General features: G+C 37.2%; 4 protein-coding genes across 4 annotated transcripts in view; all 4 read right to left on the minus strand.

Annotated features, from left to right (window-relative positions):
- The window catches only part of LOC144631400 (uncharacterized), a 63,472-nt gene that overhangs the window by 33,882 nt on the left and 7,862 nt on the right, over positions 1-21,728 (minus strand). The gene's annotated exons all lie outside the window — the stretch shown is intronic.
- The window catches only part of LOC144631402 (uncharacterized), a 46,721-nt gene continuing 31,018 nt past the window's right edge, over positions 6,026-21,728 (minus strand). The window contains exon 10 of the mRNA XM_078489828.1: positions 6,026-6,428. The gene's annotated coding sequence lies outside the window, so the exon portion shown is untranslated. The remainder of the gene's footprint in view (positions 6,429-21,728) is intronic.
- Positions 6,421-15,184, minus strand: LOC144631394 (uncharacterized). The gene is made up of 8 exons (XM_078489819.1): positions 14,682-15,184; positions 11,017-11,108; positions 10,244-10,387; positions 9,682-9,774; positions 9,005-9,119; positions 8,577-8,613; positions 7,340-7,466; positions 6,421-6,976 (listed from the first exon to the last, which is right to left on the minus strand). Exons 1-8 carry the CDS (start codon positions 14,980-14,982, stop codon positions 6,455-6,457), a joined length of 1,431 nt encoding a protein of 476 aa, XP_078345945.1. The 5' UTR covers positions 14,983-15,184; the 3' UTR covers positions 6,421-6,454.
- Positions 17,445-20,312, minus strand: LOC144632033 (putative skeletal organic matrix protein 5). The gene is made up of 4 exons (XM_078490617.1): positions 20,215-20,312; positions 19,826-19,983; positions 18,892-19,018; positions 17,445-18,076 (listed from the first exon to the last, which is right to left on the minus strand). Exons 1-4 carry the CDS (start codon positions 20,281-20,283, stop codon positions 17,555-17,557), a joined length of 876 nt encoding a protein of 291 aa, XP_078346743.1. The 5' UTR covers positions 20,284-20,312; the 3' UTR covers positions 17,445-17,554.

The following is a 21,728-nucleotide window of genomic DNA, read 5'->3' on the forward strand; positions in this document are numbered from 1 at the left end:
CTGAACATGAAAAAAGTGAAGCCGAAGGCCAAAAATCGGCATTTTTTATATTAATCGGATATATTTATAGGACTTGTTATTCCAGAACTTTACTTTTAATTACTTTTCCCCTTATAAGTCAAGGATGGATATTCATTGGTAGCCACTTTGTTAAAGGTGGAAAGTATATTTTTCTTGCAAACGCGAGTGTTTCCTTTTTTTGAAGAATATTCTTGGCTAGACATGTCCGGTCTAGAATATTGCATAAAAACAAATACATCTGATAAGTGCTAGAAACTGTAGCCAGCCACCTTAAATGTAAAATCAAATTAGCAATATCTTATCATAAATGCAATAAACCATAGTCATAAATGTCAAAAACCTAACCACCCACGAGATATTAGGCTACCGCGCCTCCCTAAAAAAATCCGTGACACAGTCCCTTTAAAAAATGGAAACTTGCGTTATATAGAGGAATGCGCAAAAATGGGAGTAAACACTAAGCTTTCAATTTTTCCTTTTTCAGTACGTTTGCTGACTATGGGTAACGGATGGTACATCTTAACGTTTCTTCTCCTCGAGCTAAAACGGTGAAACCATTGATATTTTGATCCACTTTTCCCCGGCACATTTGCTGTTACGTCTTCGCTGCCCATTTTTACAAAACTTATGCTCTTGAATTGTTTCCGATGACGCAAGTACTTTCGCTGTCGTTAGTAAGTCGTGTTCGTAAAAGATTCTGTAGCGTTTGACACACTTTTGGTAGGACTCATTTTTGGGGCATAAATTATGTCGTTAAAACGTAAATAAACAACAAAGTAACATATATAGATCCATAAAAAAAATTTAAAGTTAAAGTTTAGTTTAGTGAGCTCACTAAGAAAATAATTCTCGGCATAGATTGGAAAAGAACAACACAAGTTGTTAATTGCGCCTGCAGGGAATCATGGTAGTTGTATTCATCAAACCGTGCGCGAGAGTAAGCAACGATGCGCGTTGCTAAGTCTCGCGCATGGTTTGATGAATACAACTACCGTGATTCCCTGCGGGCGCGCGCTATAGAGGGAATCGGGTATATTGCAGCGACGAAATTAGATTCTGCGTCCGTACGGCAATCGCATCTTCCTCGTGCATTTCTTTCCTTTGTTTTAAAATCAGTTTTGGTTTTTTGTTATTGTAAAAAACAAATTGACATCAGTTTTTTATGCGTCTGTCATGTTATTGATGATAAATTTCGTCATAACATTGTCAAAGTTTGTTGTAGATCCACTCACCTATCGGCTCGCGGATCTACAACACTGACAATGTTATGACGCAATTTATCATCAATAACAGGACAGACGCATAAAAAACTGATGTCAATTTGTTAAACTACACGCGCGCGGGGGAAGACGTGACATTGATCTTTGTATCCGCTGTGTATAAACGAAAAAGCAATTCAGGGTGAATCTCTATCGCCACGTTTCAAAATGCGGTACCACAGTTGGCCCTACGTGCCACAGCCGACTGTTGTCAATGATCAATCTTAACCTGCTCTATTTGCAATGAGCCAAAGTCCAGTGTCCTGTGTTGATAAACTGAAAGTTCGTTATTTGCTCTCTAAAATTTTGATGATGAAATTACGTTAACGGCAAGCTTCGTAGACCTAAAAAAACTCTCACAACTAAGTTACATGTACTCTTAAAGGCTTACTATTCTAAAGATGAATCCTTATATAGCAAAGATAAAAACTTATCAGCAACAAAATTAGAGCCAGGCGTTGTACAACCTCGGACATGTTGTCGTTTCGTTTTAAAGGTTCGCGACAGCTGCTTGTACGCGCGTGTACCTTTATTTGAAAAATCGCGTTGCAAGCGCGCGCAGTTTGGGGCACATGGAATAATTAAATCGATTTAGCAAGAGAACGGGAACGTCAGCTGACAACGGCGCGCGCATTATATATTAATAACTATTCAAAGTGGCTACGAGCCACTAAACTCGGAAAATTTATTATGAAACAAGAATCGAAAACAACAAACTGACAAATAGAGATTTGCTAAAACAAATGATGTTTAACTTTCCACAATTCAGTTCACTTCACTTAGTTTCATTGTCATCTAGCTGCTCATCGAGAGCAGGCCGAAAGGGCAAGTGATTGAGTTCCCATCGGTTGCAAATTGTTTTCTTTCTTTTTATTTTTCCTTTTTGTTTTTGAAGGTTAGGCAAAATAATAATATCATAAGAAAAAATAAGTTTTGGTCTATTTCAAGAAAACTGACATTAATACAATATTTCGGCTGGTAGTTAAGCATGCATGTACCGTATTTATTCGGCTATTAGCCGAAACCCTAGACTTTTAGTTTTTGGAACCAGTTATTAAACTGACAAAAAATAAACCCAAATCACTCAGCTATAAGCTAGACCCAATTTTTCCTTCAAGCTATAAAACAGTCCACATGCAGCGAATCAACATATCGTTAAATTACAACTATGTAATTGAAAAACAACAAATCACTGACAAAGAATGAATTTACTGAATAGAACCGTACACAAGCGTGACAAAACATTCAGTGATTCACCTGAGTTCAGAATCCCAACTCAAACAATCACGCATTCTTCAGAAGAATTAAGCAGTTATCGATCATCATGCCAAAAGCTACTGGTTTTATAACAACGAAACGTTCAAGTTGAAAGTTGTTGCCAAGGTAGAAACAGTTCAGAACAACTGCAAAATTGCCAGAGAATACGGGATGATTCCTGATGATTCAGTGAATCTTCAGTTCGTCGCAATTCGCCAGCGAAAAGATCAAGCAGGTCAAGCGGGTGAACTTTAAATGTCACCAAAACGAAACATGTGCTGTTACCAGTATTTGTCGAGTATCCTCAATTCAATCAAACTCTTCTGAAGTGGTTTCTTTTAGCAGAGAAGTCGTGGTATTTTTAAGTTTTCGCTTTTGAACAAAAATATTACATGCAGCCGATTTCTGTCAGATCGTGTTACAATGTTTACCAACCGCGTGAGAACGACCGCTTCTGATTGGCCAGTTTCTGGTGTCGCGACAACTAGTCAAATAGATCGATTTCTTCTTGACCCTTCTTCTCTTGAAAAGTCACGTTAGCAGTGACTCTGCAAATTAACTAAACTTAAAGAAAGGAACAGAAGGAAAGGAACAGAAACAGTCTCAGGCAGAAATAATTATTGTAGAAGAGATTGCGAGGACATTGTTTACGACATGCGGGATTTCGAATTCCCTCGTCAGTTCAAAAGACGATCTCATACGCAAACAAAACAAATAATATTCCAGTGCGAGCTGATGGAGGACGAGTTCCAGCCTAAATAGCGAAGAAAAGACGAATAAAAACTTCATTCCTAACGTTGCTTCATTAAACCAAATGGCTTTTAAGGGGCCGCCACTAAAATAAAAGGTAATGACCAAGAATAAATACAAACGCTTGTTAATTTTCGTTTGTTGATGACCGCTCGGCTTATAGATGAATATTTCATTCAAATTAAACTCTTTTCTAGTACCATCTAATTTTTTTTCGGAAATACTCGGCGATAAATCGAACCCCAAATTTTGTTGAATTTTAACCAGTTATCAGTAAGATTTGGTGAAAATATATCGTCTTTGTGTACTTCATATATGCGCATGCGTTCAGCACAAAATTCCGTGTGCTTGGGTCTACGCCTGGAAGAATGCATACCACAAGGAGAACATTTGGTTTTCAGAAACAAATATATAGCCTTTGTGTACTTCATATAAAGTAACACGGATAAAGTTCGTATTTTAGCCAACCCCCTACCCGCTTCACAAGATTAATTGATTAATTCAATTTGATATTAATTAATTAATTCAATTAAAATGTTTACAGGAATCGAGTGAAGGAGGGAAGGAGTGAAGGAGGGAAGGAGTGAAATCGGGCCCACTCACCAAAACTCCGAATTTTCCGAGTTAAAAATGACCATGTATGGGTGTTTTTATGCGCGCTACCCCTATATGGATAGTTTTAATGCGCGCCGTCGTCTCGACATCTTCCTACTTTTACTCAATGAAAAGATTCTCTATGAACGTACCATTGCTGTTGAAAATAATACTTGGACGAAATTCAGATCAGTTGTGCCACAATCTATAATTTTTGGCTATCGTGTATTGTTTTTTTTTTTTTTTTTTTGAATCATTAACTTAGTACTCTATTTCTTCTTTTCGCTTTACTGTTTTTTGATAAAATATATATATATATACAGTTAGAATTAAGGTCTAATTGCAGTAGTAAAAACTGAATTTTGTAAGTACATTGTAACCTTAAAATGTAATTAAAAATTAGTTTTTTAAGAATCTTATTTGTTATAGTAGGCATTGTAATGCGTGATATCGTGATATTATTTTTTTTTAAAAAAATGTATATAAAAGTAGTGAAGAAATAATGCAATAAGTAATGTATTGTAAGTAGCATTGTAAGTAGTGGTCTTTGTGTTGCAATAAATAATTAATTAATTAAAAAAAAAACTGACGTTCCCGTTCTCTTGCTAAAATAGACTAAAATAGTCTGACGTGATATTGACAAAACTGGGCCGGGATTGGTATGACACTTTAAGGCAGTTTAAGCTAAGTTACAATTACAGATGATAGAGAAAACAGCTTAGTAGTAGTAGCAGCTTATTGAAAACGTCTACTGAGGTGAAGGGGGAGACATAACTTGGTTCCAAAAGCAGTTTATTCTCGTAATTATATTAATTTACAAGCTTTACAAGTGCGATAGCTTATTTTTGATTATAATAAGCGTGTATACTTATTCAATACTAATTCAATGTGAAATTTTAAGCGGAATTCCTTTAAAAATATCTGACTTAATTGGAATCCTAGATTCATTTTCATAATATACCATTACGCTAATCGAAAAAAAAAACACTTACAATTATAAAAAGTCCAAAGTAAAAAGTTAGTAACTGAAGTCCTGAAATACACGTAATCTTCCCAAAGCAATCAAAAAGATAATGGACTTAAAACGGACATCATGGTTGGTTTCGAAAGCTAGTCTAACACTGTGCACTAAAAATAAAATATGGTATGTTAGAAAATAGTAAATAACCGAAAGTAACCCCTCGAAAATGGTTCCTGGCTTTGAAATTACTGTTACGGAAAGGCAACTATTTTGAGCATAGCCAGTTTCGTTCTGAAAACGTATATATCCTTACTTTCAAGGCAAGCTGATTTAAATAAACTGGTCAGGATAAAAAAAGGTTGTTTACTTATTCATTTAAGGTCGCGGGGGACACCTTAGGCTCATCATTATGCATTTATTTAAAGCGTATGCACGAAGTTCAACGACTGACATCGAGAACTTCACGACGAGATATTTGCATAAAAAATATGAGCACGCGCGCGTGATTTGATGTGTTTGCGTCTGGAATTGTTTGTCTCTTTGAAAACGCATTGTTCTTATCATAAAAGCGTGGAATATAATTACCATAATTACCATTTTGAAACCGTTTTTTGATCGGGACACCTTCGGAAATCTCAAAGTTTGGACTTTTCCGACAATTTTGTGGCAGAGAATTCAGCGCGGATATAGAACTTCATGAGCTGCCACTGCAGAGAGGTAAACTAGGAATACTGTAGTGTGTCATAACAGAGGCGGAATTTTAAAAGAGCGCTTTTAGAAAGAGGTAGAAGGCATTCAATTAAAATTTGCGCATTTAAACCGCCATAACTTGCTGGAAAACTTTAAATTAAAAAATCCGCTTCTGTTATGACACTCTAGAGATATTGACTGATTAGTTTTTGACAAGATCACAGTGTGCTGTCTCCTACTCGTTCTACAAACTCTGCCACGAAATCATGTTCTTCCCAATTTGGCAGTATCGTGGCTATAACATCGCCGTAGGTACAATCTACCAAATAAAAGATGACATACATAATCTTTTATTATTTCTTTATGTCTCTGTAAAATTTGAGCTTAATCGCATTCATAACAGCCGAGGAATAATCGTTTTAAAAGATGCAGGTCAAGCAAAATTTCGCTTCATGAATTTATTCATGCTGTCATATCCCCCGCGACCTTAAACTACTGTTGGCTTTTGTATATGTTTTTGATAGCTAAGCAAACTTAGATAATGCAAAATTGGTTAAATATGTAAAACATGTGAAAAGCATAGCGAAACACAAAGGAAAAGCGACTCGACCAAACTGACGTCACTTAAGGACTCTGATGACGGATATATTCTTAGAAAGCTACTCTGATTTAATTTTTTTTATCTGCAATCTATTTCAGTCTTTCTGGAAGTTCAATGTTCTGAAAGGAGTAGGTATACGGAAAAGTTGGATGTGACAGGGCTCATAACATGAACTCTGATTTTCGTTAGCAGACAGATAAAGCTATAAACCGGAGAAGGGTCTTACTAATTTACTACAGAATACAAAGAAACATTTGCAACACACACGAAACAGTTCTCTACTTTGAAAGTACTTCTTCGTGTACTTCTTAAAAATCCCCCTTACTGTACTAGAATGTATCCCATTGTTTTGATGTGTTTGTCTCCATTATCTGAGTACCATTTAGCCACGTTTCCACATGTGTTTGAGTCATCAGGAGCTCCACCCGTGCCAAACCCGATTCTGGAATCACAGGAGATGCAGTCATTTTCGTTGTTACCAACGAAACCAATTCTTGCTCTAGAACGGGAGTCATCAGAACAGGCAGCATTAAATCCTTCTTTGTTACAGTTGGTCTGCAGAGAGGCCTCAGAACCAATTAGCGCTTTCCACGTGTCCCGACCCAGTGAGGTGGAGCTGTAGTTGCCGTCAGCGATCAGTGAATACAGAGAGCTGGTCTCAGTTGTGTTGATGGTAATGAAATTGAGTTGTTGACCGATCTTAATGCCGAGACATATCTTGGAGAAGGATGTGTTCCAGTAGGTCGGTAACTTGGTCTCTTGAGAATCAAACCCAGTCTCCCCTCCAGGAAGGTTGTATTCGGTTCTATTACTCCAGTAATCCGAGTCATAATGAAAGGTGGGCTGTGAAGGAATGGGATTTTAATGATAGATAACTTCTAAAGTATCCATAACATATAGCAGGGATTGTTTCTCCGGGTTCTCCGGTTTTCCTCCCTCCACAAAAACAAAAACCACTTGATTCCAATTCGATCGGAAATCCGAGGGTCTTCGACCTCATCAACCATCGCCTTATAGAAATTGAGAGCGAATAACCTTATTGTTTTATTCGAATGTTGCCACTGATTTTGTAGACGACCTTCCGCCACTGCACAGTAATGAATAATATTGTACGATTGCTCAGCCATTCAGATTGCAGCATTTGCATTAGTGAACAAGTAGAATTATGCTAAAATCTGATCAAACCATAGTACATCATGTGAGTACCTTGCTGCCATTAATCTTCATGACTGTTGTCCATGCCCCATCTCCACATCCAAAATCTCCCATATGACAGAAAACGAAAGTTGGTGCTAAGCCAAAGTGGAGTGTAACCAGGCGACTTGTGGTGAAACTGTGGGATATTTAACAATGATTAACTCGAGTATTTTACTACCTTACAATAAATAGATTTAGGTAAGCCAAAAGGCAGATCTCCCTAGTTTGTTTTTCCTGAACTTTTAATAATGTTTTCATTCTGGTAAAGGTAAAACTTCAGTTATTTATGCAGGGTTGCCCATTCAGCACAGTGGCTGGTATCCAGAGGGGCCCTGATAAATACAAAATAAAATATCTAATAGTTTAAAATAATTATAAAAATACAGTTAAAAGCTAATATTAAGTAATTGAAATAGTTATATAAAAAGAGTTTAAAAACTAAAACGAATTACGTACAAGCATGAACTGGTATAAAAAAATTAAATATCATAAATTAGGTGCTATGAATAAAGTGGGCTTTGACAAGATTTTTAAAAGAGGATAGTGATACAGCTTGTTGGATTTTTAAAGGTAGTTAATTAAAAAGGGCTGTGCTAGAAAATCTAAAAGTACGCTTGCCAAGGCTAAGCTTGGATTGAGGTTGATGGAGTTCAGCCTTCCTTCGAGTGTTATAACAGCAGCAAAACTATTAAAAGTACAGTGGCCTGTAGTTGAAGACAAATATCTTACAGCACAACAAAATATGTGTAAATAAATTCGTGTGCGACGACGCTTAACTTACTCGTGTGAGGTCTCACTACACTCAATGATAAAACGCTCAAACTTGCTATGAATGTTTGACGGTTTGATTTCAAATTGACACAAAATCCGGCAGACTCTTTTAAATTTTACCTTTGTGTCTAGAAATATCGCTAAAAGCTTAATCACGATTTGCTCTCCAATCAACAACACTTATAATATCTTCACCCTGGTGTTTCAGGGTTTTCATCGGTATTTTCCTGTATTACCTTACTTACTTAGGTAAAGAATCTGTTGACCGCTCGATCCGGATTCCGGCGCGCTAACGATTAGGCCACCGCGCCTCCCTAAGTGTCATTAAAGTGCATTTAAAAACCATCTTGATATCTAAATGTCTTGTGAATATCTCCTAAATTAATGACGATTATCAGTACGTCAGTGTATTGCGTTCAGTTTTCAATGATAAGTTAAGGGGATAAGATCCAAACATTGGCATGTAATGACTCACTTATATGCATCATAGAGCTCCTGGCATGACTTCGCAGCTGAAAGAATTACCAAATGGAATTAGTTAAGATCTGAAATCTAGCAAAGAATATATTTTATAAGCTAAAACTAACAGAAGCAGAAGCAGAAGCGCTAGAAAACTCGTTATTTTTTCTCTAAGGAGAATCGCTGCTCCTAAGTTTGAGCATAAACACAAGAAAAGCAAAATTGCTCATTCTACATTTTTATGAAATAATTAACAATTATTCACCAGAGTGGAACGAATATTACTTTGCTAATCACCTCCGAGTTTACCAATCAGCGCGCGAGAAAAGCTGCTTCGCGATTCGGTATATATCCACCACTATTCACCTCCACTTCGGTGAATAATTGTTAAATGTGGTATACGCTAAAGGCAGATATTTTATAATTAGACTACTCGTTACTTACCTTTCTCACAATATTTTCCATAGAAACCTGGAACACACAGGCATCTGAATTTGCCTTCCATGTCAGCTGGATGAGAGATCCTCCCGTTTTTGCACGGGCCTTGACAACCAGGAAACTGAGGAGAGGCAAAAGCTATTATTATACAATGCTGTGCTGACGTCATAGTACGCAAAGCCGTCCACCCGTACAGACTCTCGCGGAGTGGGAGAGGAATCTCAACGTAACAATTATTCTGCGGTGTTTGCGCGGCCTTATGTGGCTGCCCAAGGGTACGAAGAGAGTGAGTGAGTTCACTGTGTAAGTTGAACGAAAGGCGAAAAAAGCGAGCGAGATAGAACCTTCTTCCGAAATATTCTTCGCATCAGTCTCGTTTAAAGGGTTCTGTATTCTGTAAAATTGTGACGAAAGCCAAATAGTCACGGGAAGATTCGAAATAATTGCTTTGCTGCTAAGTTATGTTCCGTGTGCATGTCAAGTAAAGCACTACATCGAAGTTTTACTTGCTTACGGCTCGGCATGTCATCATCAAGAATGCAAAACGATTGTATTTAAAGGAAGCAAAGCTCGGAAGCGATCAAGTGCGCTACATGAAGTTATTACAAGACGATGGTAGGAAAACGTAGCTTTGTAACAAATCATCATATTTCAAAGATACAGAGCTCGTAGAATCTTTTCACCTTTCTCGGCGTATTTTTAAGTTCCACGAGGTTCTCGTTCGTTTTCGCCAAGTGAGACGTCAACTTATTGAATGCAGAATCAAGGTTCTCCATCTGAAATAAAGTGAAGGCACCTGTTAACAAACGAAATAGAACGTCCTTTCATGGGGAGTCATGGAGAAGGGATAAATGATTTTACTTTGAATTTTGTCGCAGTCAGTCAGTCAGTCAGTCAGTCAATCAGTCAGTCAGTCAGTCAGTCAGTAAATCAGTCAGTCAGTCAGTCAGTCAGTCAGTCAATCAGTCAGTCAGTCAGTCAGTCAGTCAGTTAATCAATCAGTCAGTCAATATCGGTTGGGGGGTCGGTTGTTCGTTCTCCTGCTTGGTTGTTCGTTTGGTTGGTTGTTAGGGCGCTCGGTCTCGAGTCGGTCGGTCGGTCGATCTATCGGTCAGTCAGTCGTCGGCAATAAGTGGGTCGCCAGGGAGTAGTTCATTATGATCAATTACCATTTTAACCGGTTAAGTTAATATAAATGTATTTTAAAGATAAATAGAGAGATATAGATGATGGAGGCTATTTTACCTTTTTCAGAGTATTGTCAACTTCCGCGAGGTCTTTGCTCAGCTTTTTTACCTTTCCTAGAGTATTGTTAACTTCCGCGAGGTTCTCGTTCGTTTTTGTCAAGTGGGACGTCAACTTATTGAAGGCAGAATCAATGTTTTTCATCTGAAATAAAGTAAAGCGCTTCAGTGTCAGCATCACATGTGAAAGATATAGATCTCTTTTAGTTGAAGTTGCGATTTGTCTCCGTGAGATAAAACCTTGTAAGTCACTCTAGTTTGTATTTAACATTAGTTGTACTTAAGGACAATTAAACTAAGTGAATTAACAGTTGCAGCATAAAATGCTTAGATTAACCATGATTCGTTTTGTAGTTTGGAGTATTTTAGCTCAAGACCAAATGACAGAAAAGAGCAACTCATGTAAAAAAAAACACCTTTGCGGATTCTTTAAGCAACGTTTAAAAAACTTGGCAACTTTAGAGCAGCTTGTTGAGAAATGTCCATCAACTTTTGGACAGCCTTATCTTTTATACATTCATTTAACCTGATTAATAAACACTGCACAAGTTAGTTTCTCCCTTTCTAGACCTTATGCTGTCCAAGACACATATCTACAATCTTTTTCTTTTGACCGAATTAAAGGCGATTCAGACAGAAAAAATCAGTCAAGAGTTCCAAGTATTCCATTTGTGCTTATAAGACATGACAGAGTTTATTTTCACACAAATGACAATTATCTATAGCTACACCTAACTAACAGTTATCGTTTTTATTCAGTATACATGTCCTTACCAAGGCCTGGTGAAAGCTTGTCATATTCTCTTCAAGGGCTTTTATTTCGGCTGAAGCCATTACCAGGCTTTTGGTGGAAGTAGAAGAACAAGCTACAAATAGAAAGAAACTTAGCGAAACATACATTTAATATGACAGAGTCTATCTTCCTTCAAAAAATCTAAATTCTTACTGTTAAAGATGCAATTTAACAGGTACCTTCAATTTATAGACCATGTTTGACAACTTTGACGAGTTGGCAACGCCGTCAGAATTTACAGTGCTTGTATGGAAATCCGATGGCAAATAATGTTTTCAAAAATTGAGTTCTGAACAACTTATGAATGTGGTGTGTAATTTGTCCGTATTTTCTCTTCACATTTACGTTCCGGTTTAGTGAGTTGACGAGGTTCGCGGGAAAAAATTATAGACAACTGTATGAAAAACTAATAACGTAACTGAACGTTTTTTAACCTACCTTCATCATTCAAATTTGGCGAATAAAGTCTACGATTCATAAGTTGTCCAGAAATCAATTTTTGAACAAAATATTTTCCTTCGGATTAGTCATACAGTCACTGAAAATAGACCATTTGCATTATGACGTCAAAGCGCAAAGACTTCTGGTAGTTGTAGTTAAGTTCGCGGGAAATTTTGAAACGTCATCAAGCCCGCTTGTGATGGAGGTAAAGAAAATTACTCTCATCGAAGAAGACGTCCCCGTGGCTTCATTTAAAGGGTAAAACACAACCTCTCAGTATAAAATCAAGCCCGTTAAAATGAAAAAAGGTATGCAAGAAATTGTATATTTGCTGGGTTGCGTTTTGTAGTGAAGTTTCAACGAGTGATTCCTCCAGTCGAGTCTCAGTCGCGTGGTTATTTAATTAAATTCCTCAGTAAAACTTTTGCTTGCCAGGTATTTTCAAATAATATACGAAGACGCAATATTTTACCATTTCTAAACATGGGGGAGTACAGTACATGATGTCTACACTCGTAAAAATCTTCGAGGCTCACCTTTCGAGTCACACAAGTAATCGTTCGTCAACAAGAATACAAGATTATGGAAATAAAATTATATTTGCTCGCACGGCCCTCGCTCGGATTGACAGACCACAACTGTTACTCGACGAGTCGACATTTCCAGTACAAAAAACAAGAAAACTTCTTTGTTAAAGAATATTGCAATTACAGTTCTTTATTTTGGCATAACTCTCAAGGTCCAAAAATTTAATTAGCGCTCAGGGCGCTTAATCGAATAAATACGGTACTTACGCTGTTGAAAACGAACATTCGTGGAGGAAAAGCAAATATATCTATGAACACGTGTGTGGTCGCGCGTGATGACACGTGAACGGTACATCAAGCAAGTAAAGTACATCAAGCACCTAGAGTACATCAAGCAAGTAGAGTACATGAAGCACCTAAAGTACATCAAACACCTAAGTACATAAACAACTAGAGTACATCAAGCACCTAGAGTACATCAAGTACCTGGAGTACATAAAGCAACTAGAGTACATCAAGCACCTAGAGTACATCAAGCAAGTAGAGTACATCAAGCAAGTAGAGTACAGCAAGGAAGTAGAGTACATCAAGAGCGTAGAGTAGATAGAACACATCAAGACAATAGAGTATAGTGCTAATTATTATATTTGGGACATAAAAGTTCCCCATACATAACGTTCCTACCTCGTGAACGGGCCGTACCGCTGACTGAAACGCCAGGCTCAAAATTCAAGATGGCGGGGGATAGCGGCTGTTTATTTCCAGTTAAAATTATGTCATGTAAACTGACTGAGAGAACTGTCCCTCCGTGAACTTTGAACAGCTCTTTGAATGACTTTATTGACAACCTGTTTATACCTTTCACGAAGTATGAACCACGATGGATTGGCTGAGTTCACGGCGCCTCAAAGAACAGTACAGTACACATGTCAACTGAGATCGAAGTACAGCAGGAAGAACAAAATCTTCAGAAGAAAGCATTTAAGTGTCGATAAGTGGCATGTATGTAGCATTACATTCTTGTTTCTTAACTTTAATGTGCCTAGATGTTGGATTGAGCGAGCTTGTGAAGAAAATCTTTCGCTGATGTATTTACATTTACATTCACAACATTGCTGCATTAAGAAGCCTATATGGCTCTGAAAATGCTCCGAAAAATGCCCTAGGTGCCTTTTCTTCGCCAATATTTTGATTGTTGTCGATAGATGTATGCTTGATTAGCTATTTTGTACCACTTTTGTGCCACATTGAGTAAATAAATGGCTTCTTTGTTTCGGTGAATTTTGATGAAATAGCAAGAAATCGTTAAGTCACGTGTGTTTAGTTCCTCAGTACGATTAAAATATATTGGTCCCCAAACATTTTGTGCCATTTTTGTGAAGTTAAATGATGGATTTCATTACCCATGTAAGAATAATGTATATAAGTTGTTGCTCATGGGAGATATTTGGCACTAATTGAAGGCTATTTCCAGCAGTACGAAATGTGTACCTTCCAAAAGTCTGTTTGAGGAGAAGAAATCAAATCGGACGGTTGAAGTAAATTATTGTACTTAAAGCCTTATAACCACAGAATATATTGCACTGAATTTTATTTTCAGAAGTTTTTTTTTTCTTGTGGAACTGGTAATTCAAAGTCATCTAATTAAATATGCATAAACTAGTGAAAAATGGCCAATTTTGCAAAAGGAGCCATAACTCCAAGGGAACAAAATATTTTGAGCTAATGTTTTGCCACAGTGAATAGCTCACCATACCCAACATGAATGCTACGTTTGGGCGAAATCGGTGATTTGAGCTGTATCACATGTTGCCTGGTCCTCTCTTGGATGCTCACTTACCCTCTCTATTAAAACGATTCCAGAAGCTTACAAAATTTCATTTTGCAATATTTTCCACTTTATGGGTTAAAATTAACAAGTCTAAAGGTAAACGTTACCGGTTCTAATCTCCCAGTTTCAGTAGTATGAAGTGACTAGGAGTATTTCTACTCAGCTCCCTTCCAATGAGATTTTAGTTCATCGCATGGTTACCCTCCAACATTTTATTCGGTGGTACCCATATCATTTACACTCTTTTTTATAAGAATCTAGTTTATAAGAATATCGAGCCTGACATTTGCGATTTTTTAAGAATATCTCACGAATGAACCCGAGGCTGAGATTTTGAAAAGAATGTAATTTTGAGTTGAAAATTTGTATATACAATATAATTAAATATATTTTTAGTTGAAACAAAATCAGGTGTTTTCATTTCCTTCATTGTATCTCTGTGAGGAATGCTTTGTTTAAAGCCAAACGGCCAAGTGTTATCTGACGCGACATTTTGATCTTGCTGGCTGCAACGAAAAGCGATGTAACACGATACAGATCTGGACACCAAACACTTGTAATTGATAACCCAATACTTGCTAAAACGGAAATGTTAAACGGTATTTTCTAAGAATGTTCATAAGAATATTTTCAGCCTAAAATCGGCAGAAAAATAAGAATATTTGGCCTGGGTCGGAAAAACTGTCTTCTTATAATAAAAAAAGAGTGTATACAATGATCCCAGGCAGGAGTCATTTTCAACAAAATATATTATCATTAAGCAAAACAAAACAAAAATTATCGTATATATAGCCGATATAGATGTTTGGGTGTTTTTATTCCAATATGCATTTGTTTGCACACTGACCTTCGTTTATGGAACGCCCAAATCCGTCGCCAACTTTCCCGAATATCAATAGTGTTAACAACAGGAGAACTACTAGAGAAATTAAGCATACGATGATGACCAGCGCCAACAGGGTACGATTTGATCTTTGTGCAGGGTTTGCATGACCAGTTGACTTTTCTGCATGATCCGTGATTTGCTTATTTTGCGCAGATTTTGCCGAAACTCTATTTTCCTCTTCAAAGCGCTGGTTTAAAGAGTAACTCTCAGTCTTCGGTGAATACATCTCGCCTGCCTGTTGAATGTTTTGAGAATGGAACATCGTTACAATAACTAACGTACCATGCCAACCCTGATCTCATTTTGTAGTTTGCATATACCGGTATATAATATAACAATAGAGTTGATGTTCGCCGGCGTAAATGTTTTTTTTTGTCCAACTCGAGCTCATTTTAGTCATTGCCTTCGGCTCGGGCTAAGATGAGCTCTGAAAATCTCTAGCACACTGAATTCTTCATTTTAGCCCCCAAAATACGCCACAATGCCCGATGAAATTATTATAATATGCCATATATTCGTTCCTGTAACATTTCTGCTCAGTTGACGAGTTGGGCTGTTTCAATTTTCAAAAAAACTTAAAACTATTCCTAGTAATATGTGGCACTCATGTTGATAGTAATATACCAAAAAACACGACCGTGCTAGCTTTTTGCAAGATCAACAGTTTTAACTTCAGAGGGGGTAAATAGGTTCGCAAGTCGACGGCTTTGAAGTTAAAAAGCTAAAGAATTGCCGACGTTTGAGATAGCAGTGAGCCAATTTGCGGGTTTCGAAAGTACGATGGATCGAGGATCAGCTAAACATTTTGGTCAGTATCCCGGACTGTGCTTGCCTCGAACGCTTACGATGACTAAAGCCCAATATTTAAAAGAGCAAAAAGAACTTTTACCTGAAAGATGATAACTGTTTTCGTCTCTGTCAGCAATTGATCTCGTCTTCCAACATAAGCAACACTTAAATACGCAGCCCGAAACACCTGCTCCTTTTTAATAAACTAAGGAAAGGAACACGCAAGCTTTAAATTAATTCCTCTTACGCGTGCGACATGTAGTGTTAACTTAGCAGTAAATGCTACATATATTGAGTTTGTAAGGAAGAGTTTTCATTAACAACAGACTTGTTTACTGAGTTTGGCCCAGTAAAAGGAAATAGTTTTTCTTCTTTTGACGTCTAGAAAAAAGCAGATGTAACCTGGCTGTACTAAAGTCCAATCTCCTTTTAACGGACAGCTCTTGCTTCCTTAACTTTATTTTTAATTTTGACTTTTGATTATAAAAAATATCATTTCTCTTCCTGCAGACTTAAAGTTGTCTTGCCTTAAAATATTAGTTTTTGTACATGGAAATTTTTAACCTTTTTTTAGACGCTAGTTTACAGTGCGACTACTTAAGCCGGGCGTTTTAGGAACTTCAATACTAATGGCTTTTACACTGGCAAACAAATGCCGCAAAGAACCACTCGACATGCGTTACTTTCATATTTAAGAACATTTTATGAGAACATTAGGGCTTAAAAAACCCAAAATTTTAGAAAGTTCCAACATTAAAATCAACTCCGATTATAATTATTATTTTTTCATTTGTTATGGAAATGAATAATAAAAATACAGGATGAATCATGATCAACACGCAACTTGATTTTTTTTTCACCTGTCGACAGAGTAATTTGAATGGTGGAGCGAATATAAAATAAAAAATAACAACTTTATCTTTAAAAAAATTAGAACAGTTTTAAAAGAACTTTCATGAAAGACCTGAACATGAAAAAAGTGAAGCCGAAGGCCAAAAATCGGCATTTTTTTTATATTTATCGGATATATTTATAGGACTTGTTATTCCAGAACTTTACTTTACTATTACTATTACTTTTCTCCTTATAAGTCAAAGATGGATATTCATCGGTAGCCACTTTGGTAAAGGTGGAAAGTATATTTTTTTAAACGCGAGTGTTTCCTTTTTTGAAGAATATTTATATTCTTGGCTAGACATGTCCGGTCTAGAATATTGCATAAAAACAAATATAAACATATATCTTGTCATAAATGCCATAAACCATACCTTGTCATAAATGTCAAAAACCTAACCACCCACGAGATTTTCGTTCCACATTGAAAATGAAACGCCATGTTAACAACGTAAAAAGAAATTAACTTCCTGTTTGATTGCGCAATGAATTCACCGAAAAAAATTCAAAACGATGGAATACGTACGAATATGGCATTTTTTAAAAATGCCAATAACAGCGGTTTAGCGAGCGTAAGGGAAGCTAGCTTCTAGAGAATAAAACACAAGAGAAAGGATCACACTACTCAAGACTGTGGCGTTTAACATTTTATTATTTTTGGTTTTTTACTTCCCAGTTCTAGCTCTTCCAGAACTTCCCGTGATGCTCTAACCGTTACACACGAATTTTCTTTTGCGAAATTAAAGAATTTTAATAAAAACTTTGGAGACTTACCAATAACGAAAAGACTTAATTAACTAAACTACAGTTGGAGAGGGAGAGGAAAAAACAAAAATAAATTCATGCACGGAAAATGCCAAGAAAAAATTCGTGCAAAAGGCGAGGGCAAAGAAAATATTCAAGCAGAAGGAAAGTTCCTATTAAGCACTAAAAACACCTGTCATTTTACACTTTATGAGATCAGCTTTTCGACGAAATTATCAGGGAGAATGCTAAAAATAGCATTTTCAAGCCAGAAATTTACTCTTTTCTGGAGAGGGATGCCTCCAGACCCTTCTACAGGGTAACCTCTTCAGCGCTCAACTTCTAGTTTTGTAGCAAATTACATTCAGCTGGCCTCCCGACAAGCTAAACTTTTAAAAATTCTCCCCTTACTGTACTAGGATGTACCCCATTGTTTTGATATGTTTATAGCCATTATCTGGGCTCCAGACCGCCTCGTTTCCACATGTGTTTGAGTCATCAGGATATCCACCCGTGCCAAACCCGATTCTGGAATCACAGGATTCACAGTTATCTTCGTTGTTACCAACGAAACCAATTCTTGCTCTAGAACTGGATCTACTAGAACATGCAGCATTGAATCCTTGTTTGTTACAATTGCGCTGCAAGGAGGCCTCAGAACCAATCAGCGCTTTCCACGTGTCACGACCCAGTGAGGTGGAACGGTAGTTGCCGTCAGCGATCAGTGAATGCAGAGAACTGGTCTCAGTTGTGTTGATGGTTATGAAATTGAGTTGTTGACCGATCTTCATACCGAGACATATCTTGGAGAAGGATGTGTTCCAGTAGGTTGGTAACTTAGTCTCTTGAGAATCAAACCCAGTCTTCCCTCCAGGAAGGTTGTATTCAGTTTTATTACTCCAGTAATCCGAGTCATAATGAAAGGTGGACTGCAAAGTAATGAGAAGCAAGTTAATGGTGGATAACTTGTAAAACAGCACACGCCTCCCACCCATATTGCCAGGGTTATATTCCCGGACCTGGCGTCATATGTAGTTTGTGTTTGTTGTTGGTTCTCGTCCTTGCTCAGAGGTTTTTTTTTATTTAATGTTTTTTTCAGGTTCTCCGTCTTTCCTCTCTATCGAAAAACGAACACTTTTAAATTTCATTTCGACCGGGATTAAAGGGTCACAGGTTTGTCAGGGGCAGGACTGTGATGTGCAAGCCTGGTTTAATAATGTCTATTTATAAGAAACCCAGGCGTTCTTGATACCGCTTTTGTTATGTTATTTCGATTTTATACTAGTAGACACTAGTCGTAGACAATAGCAGTGGATATTTTTTTGCAAATCGACGAAACTGATTGGTTCCACCATGCATCTTCATCTAATTAACCGATTAGAGGTTTCTATCGGCTGATAGTTGACGAAGGGCGAGCCAACTATCAAAAGTCTAAAGAAACAGAGAGAAAGCTGTCCAGAGAGACCCATCTTTTCAAAGAAAAGCTCAGTGAAATTAATTGTTTTGGGGTTGTTACTTCGGCAATTTACTGTAGAGATAAATAAGGTTTTAGAACTTTTCCTCGAAAATTCGGAGAAACAAAAAATGTCCGCGCCATTTTGTAGGCGACCTTCGAATTCAGTCACTGAACAGTAATGGCTGATATGGTGCTATAGCTTAGCCAATCAGATTGCAGCATTTGCAGTAGCACACTAGTAGAACTCTACTAAAATCTGATAATGATCATAGCACATCACGAAAGTACCTTGCTGCCATTAATCTTCATGACTGTTGTCCATGCCCCATCTCCACATCCAAAATCTCCCATGTGACAGAAAACGGAAGTTGGTTCCAGGCCAAAGTGGAGCGTAACCAGCCGACTTGTGGTGAAACTGTGGGATATTTAACAATGATTAACTCGAGTATTTTACTAGCTAATACTATATAGGCGGAGCTCCCCAGTTATTTATTTTTCCCTATTACGGTAAACATGCAGCAAAACTATTAAAATTACGGTGGCCTCCCAAGTGCAAGTCGAATATCTTACGGCCTAACACAAAATGCTCACGGCAATGTGATATATACATGTATCTCACATAAGATGTTTTAATGGTGTGTAGTGTCGCTGCCTGGTTTTACTTGTTATTTGTATCTTGACTCGCCCTGCGGGCTTTATTTGCAGTTTGCAGTTTGCAAAGGCGTAATCTTGTTTTCAGGGCACCCATGAGAATATAGTTCCCACTTAAAGATAGCACCGTTGAACGTATTAGTATTTACGGTAGATATGGGATGATGCCTATCTGCGAAGGAAGTAGTGATCCGAAAGTTGGGAACTTACGTTAAAATTCCAGAGAGAAGGCCCGAATTCTAGGTGACCGAGATTCGAAAATGAACTTAACCAGTAGAACGAATCGGAAGGCGGAGCAAAAATACAATGAATGTTCCGAGACCCTCCCGAACAGATATTAACGAAATATTCCGTTGGGTGCCCCTGTGTTTTCCATCGATGCAAACCTAAAATTAACGGTCTAGTTTTGTTTAAGTTCTATCGTGGTAGTGCACTGAAGTTTTAGGGTTTGTCTTGTGAACATCTCGTGAATCAATAATGAATATCGGTATGTTAGTGAACTGTTTTCAGTTCTTACTGGTAAGATAAGATTTGGGCAATAAGTTCCAAACATCAGCATGTAATGACTTACTTGTATGCATCATAGAGCTCCTTACATGACTTCGCAGCTGAAATTTTCTCACAATATTTTCCATAGAAACCTGGAGCACACAGGCATCTGAATTTGCCTTCCTCGTCTGCTGGATAGGACATCCTTCCGTTCTTGCACGGGTCTTGACAACCAGGTAACTAAGAAGTGGAAAGATATCATTATATAATGCTAATTCTATCTTAATTTTGATTGGCGAAATGCACTCTGTTAATATCCGAGATGACACTGTGTCACGGCGCCATATATATCAAGTCACCTACCAAACTTCTTAGCATTATGAGCGAGATTGTCGAGGCAGAGTTCAAATCCAGATTTGGTAACATTTAAAAAAAAACTTACAACTTTTAAGGTTAAAAATAAACCTTTACCTTTCTCACAGTATTGTTAAGTCCCGCGAGGTCTTCGTACGTTTTTGTCAAGTGGGACATCAACTCCATCTGAAATAAAGTGAAGGCACCTTTAAACCTTGGACATACATGCAAACGAAATAGAACCAATTTTCATGGGGAATGAATAATGAATAATTTTATCAGTAGCATAGTAGGCACCGGTTGCTCCTGATTTTTGGGCAGGAATCTCATTAGCGTGGGCAGGATACATTATCGTTGATGACGTCATAGTCTCATGAATAAAATGCTGTGGAATCTAATAATCTACAAGCAGTTTGACAATTTTGTTATGTTCCATTTTTATTTTGGTCAGTATAACTGGTTTAACAGGTTTTCCTGTTTTGTTCTTATCTTGGTTGGGATAACCGTTTTGACAGAGTTCGTTTTATTTTTGGATGAATGATGTCATAGTTTATTTTCATTGTTCTTAAGCCTATAAAAGCTCTTCCACCGCCAAACACATCATTTCCATTAACAAAAAGTAGTGTTTGATTCGAATCAGCTTTTCCCTATACCGCCTAGTAGCAAGAGATATAAATATTCCGACAGGTGAAATGGATTCACTGGTGAAAACAGTTTCCTGTCTGCCGGGATCTAATCTTTACAAGTTAAAGGAATTCCATTCTTTGTTTTATAAAAGTTCATTGGGGAGAGTTGTTTTTGAAATAATAAAGTAGGATCACCAAAGAGGGAGATATATTTCATTCCCATTTTTTTTTAGTATTATTATTATTGCAATTACAAATAAGGAACATTAATATACAGAGTAGAGTACATACATTTTAGAACTAAGAAAAAATAATAATAATGAAGAAATAAATAAAATAAAATTAATCAATAAATATAAATCTTACTACTATCTTATAATTACATTTCACTATTACAATCTTGTATTCTCAAGTTATTACACAAGCACAAAGATAACCTTAAGGATAGTAACATTTGAAATAATAATAATAATAATAATAATAATAATAATAATACATATTTATTGTATAGGTTTAATTATCCATTTTTTATTAAAATATTCTTTTTTGTGATTTTACTTTCATATTTAATACTTAATTTAATGACTTAAACCCCTCGATTTTAGAAAGGGTTTGACTTCTTTTGCAGTCCCACAAGAACAATTTTCCAATAATTATGAAGTAATTTAATAGATCAAGTAAATCAAGGAATATTTCTACCCCCTGAATGGGATGCTAGTCCATCGCAGGGTTCCCCCCACCCCAGCATTATGTCGACGGTACCCATTTATACACCTGGGTGGAGAGAGGCACTATGAGAGTTAAGTGTCTTGCCCAAGAACACAACACAAGTGACCCCGGCCGGTACTCGAACTCGGACCGCTCGATCCGGAGTTCAGCACACTAACCATTAGGCCACCGCGCCTCCCTAAAAAAATCCGTGACACAGTCCCTTTAAAAATTGGAAACTTGCGTTACATAGAGGAATGCGCAAAAATGGGAGTAAATACTAAGCTTTCAATTTGT

The sequence above is a fragment of the Oculina patagonica genome, chromosome 12 (genome assembly GCF_052425735.1).
Source record: "Oculina patagonica isolate OP01 chromosome 12, crgOcupat, whole genome shotgun sequence".
Taxonomy (NCBI): domain Eukaryota; kingdom Metazoa; phylum Cnidaria; class Anthozoa; order Scleractinia; family Oculinidae; genus Oculina; species Oculina patagonica.

What these genes read in the sequence shown, in the direction of transcription:
- LOC144631394 (XM_078489819.1), bottom strand. Translation starts at nt 14,982, where the DNA reads ATGTTCCATTCTCAAAACATTCAACAGGCAGGCGAGATGTATTCACCG. An exon ending in TTAAAAATACGCCGAGAAAG is followed by an intron (nt 9,120 to 9,681) that starts GTGAAAAGATTC and finishes GCCTCTCCTCAG; the next exon opens with TTTCCTGGTTGTCAAGGCCC. An exon ending in TGGAAAATATTGTGAGAAAG is followed by an intron (nt 8,614 to 9,004) that starts GTAAGTAACGAG and finishes TAATTCTTTCAG; the next exon opens with CTGCGAAGTCATGCCAGGAG.
- LOC144632033 (XM_078490617.1), bottom strand. Translation starts at nt 20,283, where the DNA reads ATGGAGTTGATGTCCCACTTGACAAAAACGTACGAAGACCTCGCGGGA. An exon ending in GAGCTCTATGATGCATACAA is followed by an intron (nt 19,019 to 19,825) that starts GTAAGTCATTAC and finishes AATATCCCACAG; the next exon opens with TTTCACCACAAGTCGGCTGG. An exon ending in TGAAGATTAATGGCAGCAAG is followed by an intron (nt 18,077 to 18,891) that starts GTACTTTCGTGA and finishes ATTACTTTGCAG; the next exon opens with TCCACCTTTCATTATGACTC.